The following is a 17,056-nucleotide window of genomic DNA, read 5'->3' as shown; positions in this document are numbered from 1 at the left end:
GCAAAAAATAAAAATGAGTTTATGAAAAAGCTTCCCGTTCGGAAAGAATGCGCTTGTCTCCAGGATCTCTGGCAGTGTTTACACCGCCTATGGTGACGTTCGTTTTGGAAACGAAGAATTGCGCGTCAAGGCAAAAGGCCGGGTTTCTCATTTTGCTGACGCGATGGCCAAGCACATTTTATTATTTTATTGCCGATCGTTTACTGCGCCTGACTTGAAGCCGACGGTGACGCTCAACTGTGGCTGCATAATTGTTATGGGATAAAACGACACTTAGGACAGCAGACCTCAGAGACAGAAACAGGCACTCCTATCCCACCGGCTTCATCGTCCTCATCTTCTGTTACGGTATGGAAGACAAAGAAGTGCGGCGCTGGCGCGTGGAAGAGAGGGCGAGAAGAAGAGGTCGATGAAGCCGGTGGTGTGCGGCGAATGACTATGTGATACTACCTCGTATGCGTCTATCCCCTGAATTTCATCCCTACCCCGTAACAATATACGCGACGATGTTCTTCTGGGGCGAGATCGCAGGTTCGCATGTCGGCCTCACTCCTAACAAAAAAAGTCCTATGGGTGGTCACGATACCCTCTGATGCGAAATTTGAGCGCTGCTACTTAAGCGTTTTTGCGATATACGCATCTAGCAAGTAATTTGAGAGATGCGTGTGTGTGTGCAGTTACAAAGCATTTGTTCGTGGCCCTCTTCTACTCGGTTACAACGGCGACCGCCGAACGATCGCGTAACAGCTGCTCTCTGAAAAGTTAGTGATGAACCTTGGTGTATCTCTCTGCCACGTCCGATGGTATTTCACCGTTCGTCCTCCCCCAGCACGTTGTGAAAGCACGCCGAGACAGCGGGACACCATGAAGACCACGAGAATCAAATTTGTTCTGAACGCTTACCCCGTGGCTTCGCTCGCATCCACGCAACATGATTTAAAGACGATAAAAAGCAGTACAATTTGTGACACTTTACAACTGATACACGCACAGTGTAGTAAAGCGTAGACAGCACTGCGGTTCAATACTTTCGGAAAGTTTCGACATGTCGCCTCCTTTACGTACACCTTCCGTCACGGCGCTTTCCAAGTGTCCACCTTGAGCGGGACAGTCACTGCGTTTTTCCTTTCATCGGGAGAAACCTTTAGGTTCGCCATAGCAACGACGCTGTAGCCAACGTTACTAGAACCAGAAGCTGGTTCTAGTAAGGTTGGCTGTAGCTAACCCAAGCCCCGCGTTGGTTCTACGCTCCGCGTAAATCATTTCTACGTCAGGATTTACGAAGAGCACGAAGACTGAAATTGGTGTAACACTGGTACCTTACTTTGGCGAGCCAAACACAGCCTGTCAGACAAACCACTCAGCGTACTCTCTGTATCTTTGCTAATAGACCTGCTTGGTGTTCTTTGCTACGGGGACCATCTTGGCGAGAAAAAAAGTCAAAAGTCAGCCCTCCACTACGACTCCTCTTTCTCTCTTTCCACTTTCACTCCTACCTTCCTCTCTTTCCTAACGGCGCGGTTCAGTTGTCCACAGCAAAAGTTTGACAGATACTGCGCCTTTCCTTTCCTCTGAACCAATGAAAAAAGGTAACTATAACGTTTCTCGTAATACTTCTTGAAGCAATTCTCAGTTCTAATGCAAATTGTCTTATTTGTCGAAAAACAAGTTACCAATACGTACCACACTTGAGTTTTTCTTTTTCTTTTTTTGTCGAAGTTATGAGTACCTGACCTTTATTTTTATTTTTTATTTTTAAGAAAACGAATAGTTCAAACGGCTTGCAATCGATGTATTTCAGATTCTAGAGCCATATTCCAAGTTGTTTCACCATTTGTATGCATTTGGGACATGTATGCGGCTTATATCGCATTTGTGAGTTTAAAAACGGAGCACCGTCAAATGTAGAAACAGGGTTCATCTCGTTGTGCGAGAGTCGCATTCGAGATTAAGCGGACACGTGTCGGCGTGCATCACGAGGCATTACAGCTATACTCGCATTCTCGTTTCGGCAGCGTTGCAGTCAACTCTTAAGCGCGAGGAAGCCACAAAAGTGGCGTGATGAGAGGAGATGCTCGCTTTTTCCACCTACCTGGCTCTTTTTTTTTCTTTCCCGGAAGCGAAGCCGAGAGCAGATGAGGACGTCACGAGCGTGCACTTGTGTGCGTCGCTCGACGAGTTTCTCTTCCTTTTCTTTATACACCACTGTTTATCGGTCTCTTTTTCTTTTTCCTGCACTCTCCGCGGAATGTACGCTAATCCACTCCCCTTAATCCGCTTTCCGGGGTAAATCGGCCGACGGGGCGCGCGCTAGAGATCGAATCCCCGCATTTCCTCCTCTCCGTTTCACCACGTTCGCTCTATCGTAACGATTTCCAAACAGATCGAGCGGCTACTGGGAGGACCGAATACTCGCTTCCGATCGCGGCCGCCCAGATTGGATCGGCACTCGTGCTTCGCCAGCGACCCAGGTTGCACGTGACGCACGCCGTCCGCTGTAACGCTCCGTCTCGCAACTTTACCAGACCGAAGCAACGGCTTCCATACGTTGGCACTGGGCTCACGAGCGCGCGAAGACTACTCACTCGTCTACGCTGTCACTTCGGGCAGCTTCCATTCGCTGCAAATGATGATGATGATTCAACATTAATTTCCGCCGATTTAGGAGGCCCCCTACTCCCCGGTCCTGGCACGCAGGCCTGAGGAACGGGGGCTGGAACCTCCGCGACTAAGGACTGGCGAATATACATTGGTTATTCGCGGCCTCAGCCGCCAGGCGGACGGCTTTTTGCCGGTCAGCGGGGACGTCGCTTCGCAGCAGGGTTACCCAGGCTTCTCTACTTTTAATGTTGTCCCTAGCGCCCGGAGACTTAGGGCATTCCCAAAGTATATGGTCGAGGGTCCCCCTCGCTTCGCAGGCTTTACATTTATCATTTTTTTCTCTCATCTATCTGGGTGTGAAACAACCAGACAGGGTTCGGGAAATTTCCGGCTTGTAATCGCCGCCAGGCTATGGCCTCTTTATTATTTAAGCTAGGATCCGGTGGCGGCATCAGACGCCTTCCTAATCTGTAATTTTTCGATTATTTCTTTATAGGTTTGCAGACGTTCGTCCATCGCCGGACAGTCGGGCGGCTCCGCGTTTGCCCGGAAGTAGAGATCTCGGGCTAAATCACGGGCCGCCTCGTTGCCGGGGACGGACGTGTGTGCTGGGACCCAAATTAGGGTGATTTTGCGATCGATTTTAGCTGCAGCTGTTAGAATTCGGGCGGCTTCTTGCGAGACCCTGCCTTTTCCGATATTCCAGAGAGCAGTTTTACTGTCGCTAAAGATCAATCTAGCCTTCGTTCCGACGCCAGCGAGCGCTATTGCGACCTCTTCAGCCGTGTCTATGTTTCTGCTTCGGATGGTGAAAACTGACGGCGATGACGTATAAGGTCGTGAACGCGCTTGCATAGTACACTGTAAAAAATATTTGTCGAAAAATACAGAAATATTCTGCCAGCTGTCCTGCCACAAATTTTCTGTTCTGCTATGTTTTCTGTTTCCTAATTTTTTCTGAAATTTTACAGCTTTTTCTTTTACAACTGATAGAAAAGTTTTGTAAATTGACAAAAATTTTCTGTTATACGGCGTTTTTTGCTTTTTATTTCTCTGTTTTTCTTTTGTCGCAGTGAAAATAATGATGCAGATATATATAGTTCTTACTCCTCTTTTATTTCACGTTTTCTGCCTGTAACAGCAATAAAATAAGCGCCAATTTCTTCGGTGAACAGTATTTTAAGGCAAAAGTCTTACCAAATACATCTCGCGAATATCTCTCGGGGGCTGGCAATACTCGATGGCACAAATAAGGTTGGCATCGCTACAGCCGTTGTCTAGCCACCGAAAAGCGGCAAGTGAAAAATGCGTAACAGATACCACTGTAGCAGGGAGCCAACCAACAACGGACCTCAATGTGGCGCCACTAGTTTTCTTTCGAATCAAAATTTTCACGCATCTGATCATCGTACAGCGTCTTCGGGCTTGTCATACCAATTCGCTTTCTATTCAGAATTTACCTACTATTCAAGTAACAATCAATTTGCGGTAGAAAATAGAACAGACGGCAAAAATATATCGAATGGTTTGCCTTCCAATCAAGGTTTCGGCTGGAAAACAGAAAATTGCAGTTTTTTTTTTTCGTGAACGTATTTCGATCAATGAAGTAGAACAGATCTGTTCTCTGTACTGGTACAGAAAATTTCTTTAAAAATACCTGTAATTTCACACACATTTTTACAGTGTAGCCCACTTATGGAAGCTGTCGCCTCTATATAGCTTCCACCGTTGCGCTGTTCTTTCCAGCTTGCGGACAAACCACGCAGCTTTGCAAGCTGCCGCCTTCTTAGCAAATAAGTTGTTAGGCGGAGCATCATCATCATCATCAGCCGGACTATGCCTGCTGCAGGGCAAAATGCCTCTCTCGCATCCGTGCAATTAACCCAATACTGGGCCAGCTGCATCCGTTTTGTCCCCGCAAACTTGCTAATCCTTTCCTGCCAGCAGCGGTATCCGCGAACTGCTGATCGCCTGTCTTGTTTGCCGTGCTAGGCACGCTGTGATTGTTAGTTCGAAAGATAGCAACCAACTCGGAACGTAAACGGAAAAGAGCAGAATTTCAACGCGGGTTTCCGTGAAAGCAGTGCCGCTTTGAATTCGACCGTTGAAAACCCGCGGAACAGTTTGCGGCGGTCAACAGAGGCATCGGAACAAGCTAGGGGACCGCAGTTCATGGGTACGTTTCCTGCAAACGTTAGTGTCATCGTCCGTTAATTGCTACGTTTTTTTAGCTCATACACGCTTCCCTTTGGACGGCTGGAACTTCGGTATCGTGGTGCACTGGTCGCTTGTTTCCTTCATCATCATCATCATCATCATCATCAGCCCTTAGGACAGTGGCTTCTCGCATATCCCTTTATTTACCCTTGTCCTTGACTGGCCGCGGTTACCTGCATGATATCTCAGGCTGCCTAATGTTGGCTGCCGACCCGACGTCCTGTCGGCGGAAGCCAAATTAAATGGTTGCAGTTGTGGCACCAGCAACAGTCATGACTTCGGGGAACATACTAGTACGGCGTCCCCCTTTAAGTCTTGTCTGGGCCGTCGTAATTTTCTTCATCCTCCAGACAGCAGTTTCTAGATATGCATGCTCCGCCTGCCGCTGCTCTCTTGTTGCCGGGCTGGGAATTAACCCGAAGTAATTTACCGTACTGAACGATGAGCGGGCGCTGGAGAATTGGTTGTCTTCACATTAGTTACCACGGGGTTAAGGGTTACATGCCAGGATTGAGCTAGCGACTAGTTTATTAACGTACTTGGTGAAGGTGGCGTTTATGGGGGTGTAGTACGTCCTCGTATAGTCCTGCAATGCACACATTCACGTGACATGAAGACCAGTGCCAGAAAGGTCAGTAAGCTTCTCCTGGTGAAATCTTCGTTTGGTTTGGTTTAGTTTGCGCCTTGAATACCCCAAAGCGATTAAGGCTATTACAGACGCTTTAGTGGAAGGCTCCGGGAATTTCGACCACATGGGGTTCTTTAACGTGTACTAACCGCGCAGCGCGCAGGCGTCTAGCTTCTCGCCTCCATCGAAAAGCGGCCTCCGCGGCAGGGATTCGATCCCGCATCCTTGGGCACAAAAGTCGAGCGCCCTAACCACTGCACCACCGCGGCGAGGCGATGCAATGTTCGTGTTGTAATATGTATTTGCTCTTAGATAATCAGCGCAAGAAATGTCCAACCTATGGGCTATGTAATTCGATCTGTTTTGTGCAGCCTTCTTGCAGAATGAACTACTCGAGAGCAGTTTAATCCGAGCAGATTAAATCTTCAAGCGATAACCTTCAAATCACGTCGTAGGTCCCGAGAGTGTGGGACGTTCCTCTCCGCGCCTAGCTTGGTGCACCCCGCTGCGCTGTGACCGCAGCTATTATAGCTTCCTTGGCATTCACGGCGTAGGGAATGCATCGCGCGGCGGGGGTTGTCGGGGGTCAGCCGCGTTCTGTGGGAGGAGGAGGAGGCGTCGGTCAGGGAAAGAACAGAGGAATGAAAGAAAGTAAAACAAAAAAATAACGAGGGGGGTTCTCGGCGCGCGCGAAATCGGTGACCTTGCGTCCGCCACTAAGAGCGCGGCGCCGTGAACCGGAAGATCATCATATGCGCGGGCAAGAATCCGCCGGCAGAGAACAAGGCCGGTCGACGATGTGCGTGTGTGTGGCGTCCACGACTGTGGAGGCTCAGGTAGGAACACCGCATGATGTCCGCTGTTGCGTCGGCGGTTTAATGCGCTATGCACCGCCCCGTCATTCTGACGACTTCGTGTCGTTGGCTGCTTTTCCTCATATTCTGTTCTGGCGTCGTTGGCGGAGTGGTGGGGGACGGCCATATTCTGTTCTGGCGTCGTTGGCGGAGAAGGGGGGGGGGGGGGGGGGACGGCCATATAGCCGTTGTTATGCGTTATGTCTTCCGCGGATGTTGCGTCTGGCGGGCAGAGACGTCCGCTTCACATACTGGCGAATAATGCGTTGTACATGCGAAAGCGTCGGGGCCCCTTTATTGTTTGATGCTTGGCTGTCGGAGCCCCGATTTTCGCTGATTTTGAAATCAGGAGTCAAAAATAAAGGAATCCCAATTTCCCCTAGATGTTTGCGTAGAAATAAATTTTCAAGGCCGAATTTTCATTTCAGCATCGCATGCGCTGTCGGCTAACAGCGGTCAGGGATTTGCTCCTTAACCTGGCCGGTGCTATGTAGTAGCCCTTACAAAAATGAGTTTTGAAACTCTATTGTTGGACTATTGACCGCCTTTTGAATTTATTGAATTTCGATAGACATTCAACCCCAGCTGAGTGCAATCTTTACAGGGCCCACAGAATTTTCATTGTGTTCTACCCAATAGACTTTTTGTGCTATTTTTTCTATGTGCTTTTTGTTGTCAGTTTTCAACGTTCACGAACAATTAGCGTGTACTGTTCAAGCTGACCCATGTTTTTAAGTAGTTTTAGGCACAAATGATAAGAACATGATGTGACAATTTCGTTATGAATTTTTGGTCTCACTTGTAATCAACTATTGGCCACATTCTGCAAAGGGAAATATAAGAGCAGCATGCAGTTGCGTGCTCGTTCATGTTATATAAAAGTACATATTAACGGTGCACACTTAGCTCAAGCTTCGCAACACAGTGAAAATATGCCCTAAAAACTTCATGATGGCAAAGCCTCCACTAATAATGCAAATACATCGTTGAATGTCAGTCAGAATCCGTAATGAATCAGCTTCTGTATGTCGCAGAAGGTAACTTTAGTGGTAGGACATATTTTATATTTATCATAAAACAAGTTCAGTGAGTCATCATACTAACAAACAGGATCCTAGATTGAACCTACCATGTAGGGCAGGACAAAGCTTTTTTAAACCAGTTGCAAAGTTCACTATATATATGCTTCAGGGTCTGACATTCTGCCCAAGCCTAGGTATTTTTGCCCGTAGCTTTTGCCGCAAAATGAGGTGCAGTCTGTATTGGAATCCTGTATGTCTTTGGAGAATTTAACTGTTATTTTTTTCTTTTCCTTCCTTTCTTAAAGTGGACACCATGCTAAAATGAAGTCACTTTAAACATTGAGGGGTTCTAATAATGACGGATTGATCCCACGCATACCATAGAGTTAACACGCATAGCAAAAACATTCGCGTATGAAATAAAAAGAAAAAAAAAATAGGATTACACGCGTCTTCTATCCGCGACTCGTCTTTTCAAAGAAGCATTCGGCCACTGCCTTGCTACTGTCCACACCCATCTTTCCCCCGTGCCGCGAACGGCGCCAGCATGTCCGGAGGGTCGAGAGTTACTTCCTGTCGGCTGGGGGGAAAAAGGGGGAGGGGGGGAGGGGTTGCTCCCTCTGGGTCTCTGCTCTCTGCCTTCTCCGTGGTTTGTCTTCACGGAGATGACCTTGGCTGCAGCATAGCTCGCGCAGCGGGGGCGGCGGCTCCCCCTTTTCACCGAAGCTGTTCTTCCGCGCCCTGTTTTCTTTGCACGCGGACGCGGGTACGCTGAGTGCGGCGATGTGCCAGTTCAGTTGGCGTTTTCCCGCCACCGTGGTCGCATCTTGCACTGTGAGCGAAGCACCGTATGTAGGTTTTTCGCTGGTGATTATCACGAAGATCGTTTTGTTCAAATTTGAGCGCGAACGTACGCATTTAAGTCTTCGGAGGAATCCGCTCTTGGGTGGCAGCTTCTGCGCAAGGAGGACGTGTTTAAGAAGTTCAACAGTCGCAGGCGTTTTGGATTCTGGGCGAAAAGCCGGCACGGGCGGAGGGAGCGTCTGCACTTTGGTGAGAGTTTTACTTTTTCCTATTCGTGTTTGTGCCAGTCTTGTACAGTGTGTGCTACAAGGGGAAGCGAGCATGTAAATATTTCTAGCAGGCAAGCCAGCCTCGTCGGAAAAAAAGGAGGGAGAGAGAGAGAACCAGGCTTGTCTCTAACGCGGACGCTGGGGCCGATGGAACGCCAGTTGGGATGGCGACATTTTCTTTCTTTTACAAGGTGACCGTTTTTGACGGATTGTTCGGCACAGTGCTGTACTCTTTCGATACGCTACTCGCGCTGAGACGGACACATTATCGAGATCATAATATGCCTCTGTCACACATTGTGGATTATTGAATCTGTGCAGCTCCACCATTTTTGCAGTGTTTGTTTTTGTTTCCACTCATTTTGGTGCCTATAGTTGGTAATTCTGCTTCAAGTTTTCTGGGTAGTAATGCTTGTGACTTGCACTTTGCTATTTATATTCACAATAGGATCTTTGACGGCAGCATATATTGTTTATCAGGGAGAAATGAACGATGTGGCAGTGCTGCCGAGCTGTGGAAGCGGCGGTCGATGCCGTCTAAGCAGTGAAAGACAGTGACAACTCATTTTAGACAAGAAATTTCTTGAGCTATGACGTGGAGCAGCGCACAAATGCCTTTCCTCTATTTTTAAGTTAGTATATACCGCAACTTAATTATGATTTATATTGTTTATTTCAGCATCACATGCGAGGAGTTCCCGGACGTATCAGCGTTTTACGCAAAGAATAGCCTGGCGTCATACCTTGCATATGAATTGAAATAAAGCAAATAAACAGCCCAGCTCATGTTATGGGTTCACCAAAGATGCATATTTTTTCTTTCTCATTAACGCGCATTTTTTATTCTGTGTTCCCTTTCCGCTGCGGATTAACAGAAAATGCTGCGTGATCAACGGTTAGCCGGGAGCAGGCACGAGGTGGTTTACATTAATGCAAAAGTAGAACAGCACATATCCTTGCTGCGGTCAGTCAACACATTCTATGTTCTGCTCGATCAATCAACAATTTAGTCAGTTTAGTGTAGGTTAATGAGTGAGTAAGTATAATGGGGCTTAAAAGATCAAGATCTGTTTTGTTCTTTTATGCCTCACTATGCTTATCATTAACCAGCACTGATCAGACAGGATGGTTGATTGGTCGGGCAGAACATAGAATGTGGTGACTTATCGCAGCTAGGAGATGTACTGTACTACTTTTGCATTAATGAAAATCACCCCGTGTCTGCTCCTGGCAAACCGATGGTCGTGTACTATTTTCTGTTGTTCAGGAGTGGAAAGGTAGCAGAAAATCAAAAAGCGTCACTTGCAGAGTTTCTGAAGCATTTGAGCCTGAAATCAACAGAATTTCAGTTGCGCGAATTCCAAAAGCGCTCTTAAGAAACACATGGGCCACTATTTCATAAGCGCTCAACAAGAGGTCAACACTGCATCATCCAAGATGTTGCCGATTATCAACAGACTTTCAACAGCGTGTATTGACACAACGCTTTCGAATTTCTATAGAAACCCTACATGCATTTTTGTAAGGGAGTAGTAGTATGTGGTTACTTTTATTATTATTTTTATTATTATTATTAATTTTATTCTTAAAAGGAAGGGAAAGGTGTTTGCCAGCCCCGGTATCAGCTGTCTACAGCACCTGAACTGGGGCGGCGGAAATAAAAGGACAGCGAAGAAGAGGTAGAGGAAATCAAAGAGGTGAGCGATAGGGAGAAAGGAAGGGGTAGGTAAAAATAAAACAAAGATAAATATATACACTATGGCACAATGTACAGTAGTTTGCTAGAGGCCAGTCCGCAGATGTCATAGGTGACTCGGCCCATCGGGCGGGCCTCCGCAATAGTTCAGAAGCACGATCCGCGCGCGTGCTGTGTCCATGTCACTGTTTTGCATGTACACTTTTGGTGGAGGAACGAGATAGATGACTTAAATGGTTTATGGTCGCGTTTGTTGTTATGGTGCTTGCAAACTGTCGGGAGTAGTAATAGTATGCCTATACTTTAGGCGTCGAACTAAGCGCCCAGCATGCCGGTAGCCGAACAGACCTTTGTCAGCTAAATCTTCGGTGTTGACTGTTGACTGCAACCAGTTGTCGGAGTCGGTGACCTCCGATCAACCTCTGCACTGTCTACTAGAGTCAAAACACATGCCCATCGTATGGCCGTGAATACAGGAAGAACGCTTAGGCTTTTGCCGTTGTGTACACGCAGGTGCTAAAACAGCTGCTATTGGAGTCTGCTACGAGCAGGTGCAGAAAACTCCCGCCGCACCAATCCAACATGCTTAGGCGTCAGGCGCACACCACCGTCCAGCTGGCAACATGACGATGCCCAGATAATACAAAATATGGAAAGAGAGCGAAGCGACAGTTACCACATGCTCTACGGCTAAAACTACACAGGTCTGGAAACTGTGTGTCTCGCGCTCGTTGCTTCTACGAAATTTATCGAATTCGAAGTAACCGCTATCGCCCTGCACTGAATTGCATGGTTTGTTTGGTTTGTGGGGTGCAACGTTCCATAGCTACTCAGGTTATGAGAGATGTCTTAGTGGAGGGCTCCGGAAATATTAAAGTGAAAGCCTTTATAATGAAAGCTCATGGGTGTGCGCAGATAGTGTCCGTCCGCAGAGGGTGTCGCACCGTCCCTATCGGAGAATGATGTGAATTATAGTAAAAAATGGTTATATGAGGAAGATGGCGAAAAAAAGTCTATGAAAATTTCATTCATGTAAAGTAATTAATTAGAGCCAAAAAGTCAATTCTACTTTCTAATCTACTTTCAATTCTAAGTCGAAATTGGGCAAAATACGTAAAAATTGTGCAAGAAAAAAAAAAAAAGGTGCTCAAATGTTGCAAAGTTCTAAGTCGGACTTCGCCATTGTGTTACGACATCGAAAGCTGTAGAGTAAAATAGGAAAAAAGTATTAAAGGAGAAGAAAAGGTGAAAACAGTAAATAAAGAGAAAAATAACCAAAAGAGAATAAAGCAGAAAGGTTAAAAAGAGAAAAAAAGGAAGAAAAAGAAACAACAAAAAAGAAGTAAATGATTGAAAAAGCCGCAGATGAGGGCAAATATTCGCAGGAAATAGGCTTTCGCGTTACCGCACTTCGGAAAGATCTACGTGGGTCCGCCGAATTTTCGGTCCCCTGGAGCTCTTCTAATGTGCGGTGACATCGCACAGTATACAGGGGACTGTGGGGGGGGGGGGGGGGGGGGTCTATAGCCACTGCAACATTTTGATGGGTGGCCTATATCTGTTCATATCCCTCGCCGATCTTTATTATAATAAACTCCGCGACCATACCCGCTTGCGATCAGTGGGTGCATGTCCACAAATATACGTCGCTGCTGCCATTGACATTGCAGAGATCGTTCGGTCGTAAGGCTGTATACGTACATAAAATTTGTCAATTTCAGAGACGCCGCTTTATGATGCCTCTCAAATAGTCTCCGAAACGCGCTGTTCTTCGACGTCCATCAAAATATTCGCAGGCTCCAACTTTTTTTTTTTCTTTTTCGTCCGTTTAGTTCGGCGTGATCAAAACAGAACTGCCACCTCGGCCGGCTGTCTTCCAACCCTGGGAAGCTCTCTGCCGCAGTACACTCTTCATCGGCCGTGTAGCAACGGTGTATCGTTTTGATCGCCGCTTTTTGACGAGAGCCGCTGCAGCGTTCACACGCCCACCGCGTGCTTCTTTCACGAGCTGCGCGTGGCAGTTGACGTCGCTTCGGCGTGCAAATGCGTCCCACTTTTGACAGGGCGCGCACTGACGGAGGAGCGCATCTGTTAGTAGCCTTGATGGACGCCTCCTCGGTCGAGGCCAGTTTTTATCGGCGTCGCAAGCGGTTGTTGTTGTTGTGGCTGTAGGAAGAAGGAAAGGAAAATGCACGGGCCTGCTACTGGCTCTGTAGCTGAGCCACCTCCGCTGCCTTTTGTGGACAGAAGGGAAAATAGAGAAGAAAGAAAAAGAAGAAGGAGAAAAGGACGCGCGCCGCAACAACAGCCGTCGTCCACCACCGAAGAGGTGGCGGGTGCAATGACGGCCTACAACAGGTAAAAATTCGGACAGGCTAGCCCCCGCCGCAAGCGGCAGTGACCTAACTGTCCCCGCCCCCAATCAGGGAGAACCTGCGAGGAGCTTCGTCGAATGTACACAGCTAACATCGCGACCTTGCCGCAACCATGCTCTTTGCAACCAGTGCAAAAGGAAGGGGTTTGCAAAGCCGGAAGGGACGCGAGGGCTCGGTCAACCGCGCGTAAACCGAAGCGCCGATCGAAGTGACGGCTGTGACCCTTCCGCCTATGCGTGCCTGTATATGGTGCAGCAAACGCGCCGCCATTTCGCGGGCTTCGTATAGACATTTGCCCGGACACGCGGACCGGGATTATATGTACGAGATGCCTGTCCCTCCCTTCTGGTTTGCAACCGGTTCGCTCTTTCTCTGCGCTGTCGGGACTGAGAGTAGTGCTGCAGGCTCCGATTTATCTAGCTCGCAATTATCCCGGATCAAGGGGCTTTGTTTTGCCTCTTGGAGAAGCCTAGGTCAGCGCCTCTGCCTGTCCTTGAACCTCGCCGGTGCGTATTTCTTATAAAGCGCGAAGTGCAGTGCACTCCTGCGTGTTTACTTACACGCATGCGATAGCGCTTCGGAGACTGCTATCGCTGTTGAGTTGGACGTGGCTTACAGTAAGAGAGAGAGAGAGAGACCGTGTAACAAAGACGCGTGGTCTTCGGTGCGTTGTTCATGTGGCAACGTTGCTTTTTTCTCTCTCTCTATTTTAGCAGTCGGGTATTCTAAGACTCATTACTGCTTTCTTGTTTGGTCAGAGACGTACCCGTGCAAACCCTCTGATCTGCTCTTTACGTGGAAGTACAGACGTGGTTAAGACGGACTGGTCGGTGCATGTTCTCTGAATCATGGGACAATACACGCAGACAAAGGCAGGCGGAAGGCTAGTAGTGCACTGCATCTGATCTTACGATAAGGCGTAAGCTTTATATGGCTCATCAGGTGAATTCTTGTCTGTCACTTCGGAGGCGAAAAGCAAGGCGCCCGTGTGCTGTGCGACGTCAGTGCACGTTAAAGAACCCCAGGTGGTCGAAATTTCCGGAGTTCTCCACTACGGCGTCTCTCGTAGCCCGAGTCGCTTTGGAACGTTAAAACCCCACAAACCAAACCATTCTGTCGCAGCAGTTGCCCGCGTGAGTTGCGTGACGCAGTAGAGCCAATTGTTTTGGAGAGAGAGAAGGTAGATGATTCGAGTTTCTGAGTACGGTCAATGCTTCGAATCCTTACTTAAGGCCTGGGGCGTGAACCAACGGGTAACGTGTAGGGTTCGAATGCCAGAAAACATCGTGGGTTTGAGTCTGAAGAGAGGTCCAGGGTTCGAGTTCCATGTGACGCTAGCAGTTATCGAGCCATCGAAGTGTCGTTGCAAAGAGGAGTTTAATGCAATAACCATACTCACGTGCGTACCAAAATAGCCAGACAACGGTGTACACAACAGACACTCCTATCTGTGGCAGGGTCCTTCCTGTCTATCGCCTCTGGGCAGCCATTCGCTCTTGAGGCAGCTAATTAACTAAGTCTACAAAAGCTATTAGCTAGGCCCGTAGCCGGCGTATGCATTGCAGGAGCGAGCACTTGTGGCGTTCATATAGTTCCTTGAGGATAGTGGCATCCTAGGGAACTGCTAGTCTACCCAATTCTAGAGCTCCTACCTCTCTGTGTGTGAGTGTATTAATGTCTTTGTTATTTGCTTTTGTAGTGTTTGCGCAAACAAGGCTATTATTTTCTTGTTTTTCTGTTAGTGAGTTCTTCAACAGCTTTGTTATTTCCTTTGCTGTGTAGACCGCAAGTAAGCTTATTTTTGTGTTATGTCCTTGTTTATTCATGTCTCTTATGTATATATGGCTGTTCTGAACAGAGTTACGCATTTACATCCGCAGTGTTTATATCGCTCATCAGTGTTGCTTGCTCTGCACTTTGTTTTATTTGCTGTGTTGTTTTTGTGAAACGCTATATAGTAGTGTATATGTTATGTTATGTTATGTTGAGCTTTATGTCGTCGGATCAGCTGGTCCCTATGAATTGGGGAAAAGGAAATAGCCGGAGGTGCTATGCGGCACCAGCCTCTCCTTTAATTATTGTTCACTTAAAATAAAAGTACCCCAATACTCACACAGCCATCTTCCTCGCAGCGTTCCGGGTGATGTAAAAGCATTTCGGTGCCTAATTGGCACACATCTGCTGAACTAGTCGAGCGGTAGGGATTCGAAGCGACTTATGTGTCTCCAGCTGTATGACCTAGCTCCCTTTCACTGTACGCCACGTGACCTAGCACAGTGTGAGAATCGGGTATCGTAGCGCGAGGCAGCTTTCGCCTCACGTGTTAAAAAAAAAAAAAAAAAACGTCCTGAGTGTATCGATATTAAGACGAAAGCCTTTAATGGCTCATACTGTCGTCGACAAAAGAAGTCCTCGCGAGCGGCGCACCTGATTGGTCGACAGAGAAGTGACGTCACCAGCCGCCAAATTCTAAGCGACCAACCAGAAGTGTGATCTTTTTTAGCGTTCCTGCCATCTGCAATCCCACACTTGAACGCGCGCCAAGGAACGCCACGCGACAGAAGCGATGGTGTACCGTCCAAACGAACACTTGTCGGAGAAAGTGTGACAGATACTGCGCCTTTCCTTTCCTATAAACCAATTATAATTATATGTAACACTGCAACGAACGCCAATAAGAGGCAAACAATGAGAGGCAAATGATAGGAGAGGAAGGGTAGGCTTTCGTCATTCTTCTCTTAAAACATCTAAGAGACCCCCTAATAAGCCTTTAATAGCTCATGCTGTCGTGGACAAAGTGTGTTCCGCTTTTGCGGCGTTCTGATTGGCCGAGGCAGGATGCGTCCCTGCCATCTGCAATGCCACACTTGAACACGCGCCAAGGAACGCCACGCGACAGGAACGATGGTGTACCATCCAGTCACACTAGCCGGAGCAAGTGTGATAGATACTGCGTCTTTCCTTTCCAGTAAACCAATTATAATTATATGTAGTACTGCAAGGAATGCCGACAAGGGGCTAACGATAGGAGGCAAATTATAGGATAGAAAGGGTAGGCTTTCGCATTTCTCCTCTTAAGAGACATCTAAGAGGCCCTCTAATGTTTTTTTTTTCTTTTTTTTTTCTCACCCGGAACGACGTTTGATTATGTGACGTGTGCTTTTACGGGATCGGGTTCGAGATTGCTAACATGTGACGTCTCTTTCTCCGTGCCCCTTTCGCAGACCTTCAGCTGGCGGCTGAGCTGGGCAAGACACTACTGGAGCGGAACCAGGAGCTGGAGGAGACGGTGCGACAACAGCAGATACTCATCGAGGAGCAGGAACAAGAGCTGCAGGTACGATGGCGGCTCACGACACTTTCTACTATCCCCCGCTGTCTTTGAACTTTGCTTGCTCCTCAGGGCTGAACCGCGCGTTGTGACTGATACGGGACGTGAGGGAGCTGGTGTGACTACACGTTTCAGAATAGAGAGATTTAGCATACCGTGATCCGCGATCCGCCACCGTGGCCCTCTACCGCTCGTGGGCGGGGCGCACAAGCTGATTGGTTCCGATGCGGCAGGTCTATGTGCCGACATCCAGTATGTGGCGCCATCTATCGGCATCAGAGTGATCTGGGCATGCGCAGGGGAACGCGCGGTGGCGGATCACGGTAGCGGATCGCGGATCACGGTGTGCTAAATCTCTCTAATGTCATCGCTGCTGTACGGAGGTTACCGGTGATTGAGGTGCGTTTAGTGGGCATCGAAGGGACAACCGAGGTCCGGAACATAACGGAGCCGGTTAAAAAAAGAAAAAAAAAACAAAAAAAAAACGCTAGCATTAGGGAAGGAAGGATAGAATGCAGCGCATGACTCAATGACTGTCATGCTCGTCCGCCTCGATCTAGTGTCCTGGCGAGGGCGCAGGTATGCCGAATGACGGGGTGGGTCTAGTACGACATACTGTTCCAGGCAGAGTACGACAGGCTGAACACGCTGTGAGCGTCGTGAGACTGACACATGTGGGATTTCGATACCTGAATTGTCGAGCTCAGAAAGGTAAACACACAAACTAACAAAGTTGTAATGCTGGCCATATTTGATGTGCGGTGCGGGTTCATGTTTTTTTTTTTTTTTTTTTTTGAAGGGGGGGGGGGGGAGGGGGCAGTATCTTTTACGCACACGTGACTAGCCCGCATGTGAACTCTGCTAGATACCGCGCGATTCGCAAGTGGACGGATCAGAACTCTGTCTCTCCTTTTACCGCAATCGCACTTGAAATGAAAGGGAGCCCCAACTACTCCGAATGGGAGATAATTAGCTTGCTCCGAGAAGAACATAGTTGAAATCCATTGCCCTGCCCCTTGTTTTTTTACATAAATATACCGTAGTCCTAAGGTGACCGCAGAGCAATAACTTTTCCTTTTTTATTTGCCCGCACCGCGGTTGCTGTGCCTTCTAGCTCCGCACTATTACCGCGGCTCAAACGTGACTGGTCAAACCCTCATATGTGTCCGCTTGTAACCTGTAATATCAGTGAGAATAGTCGGCGTCGCGGCGCTCACCACATTAGCTGTGAGTACGCATCGTATTCGGTGATGAATGGG

General features: G+C 48.0%; 1 protein-coding gene and 1 long non-coding RNA gene across 4 annotated transcripts in view; both read left to right on the top strand.

Annotated features, from left to right (window-relative positions):
- Positions 1–17,056, top strand: part of LOC146189695 (cerebellar degeneration-related protein 2-like) — a 159,729-nt gene that overhangs the window by 74,716 nt on the left and 67,957 nt on the right. For 2 of the 3 annotated variants that reach the window (XM_084604463.1, XM_084604464.1), the window contains exon 2: positions 15,691–15,803. In XM_084604463.1, the coding sequence (XP_084460589.1) occupies positions 15,691–15,803 (113 nt within the window). Of the gene's footprint in view, positions 1–4,612; positions 4,778–15,690; positions 15,804–17,056 lie in introns of those variants that run through there. The other variant, XM_084604466.1, reaches the window with a different exon arrangement.
- Positions 8,239–9,199, top strand: LOC146189696 (uncharacterized). The gene is made up of 2 exons (XR_014707678.1): positions 8,239–8,586; positions 9,075–9,199. It is a non-coding gene; the product is annotated as an uncharacterized LOC146189696 (long non-coding RNA).

This window comes from Amblyomma maculatum, chromosome 5, assembly GCF_055883805.1.
Source record: "Amblyomma maculatum isolate TAMU_Amacu chromosome 5, ASM5588380v1, whole genome shotgun sequence".
In the NCBI taxonomy this organism is placed as follows: Eukaryota; Metazoa; Arthropoda; class Arachnida; order Ixodida; family Ixodidae; genus Amblyomma; species Amblyomma maculatum.
The sequence above is the reverse complement of the archived record's forward strand: the minus strand, read 5'-3'. Positions and strand labels throughout refer to the sequence as shown.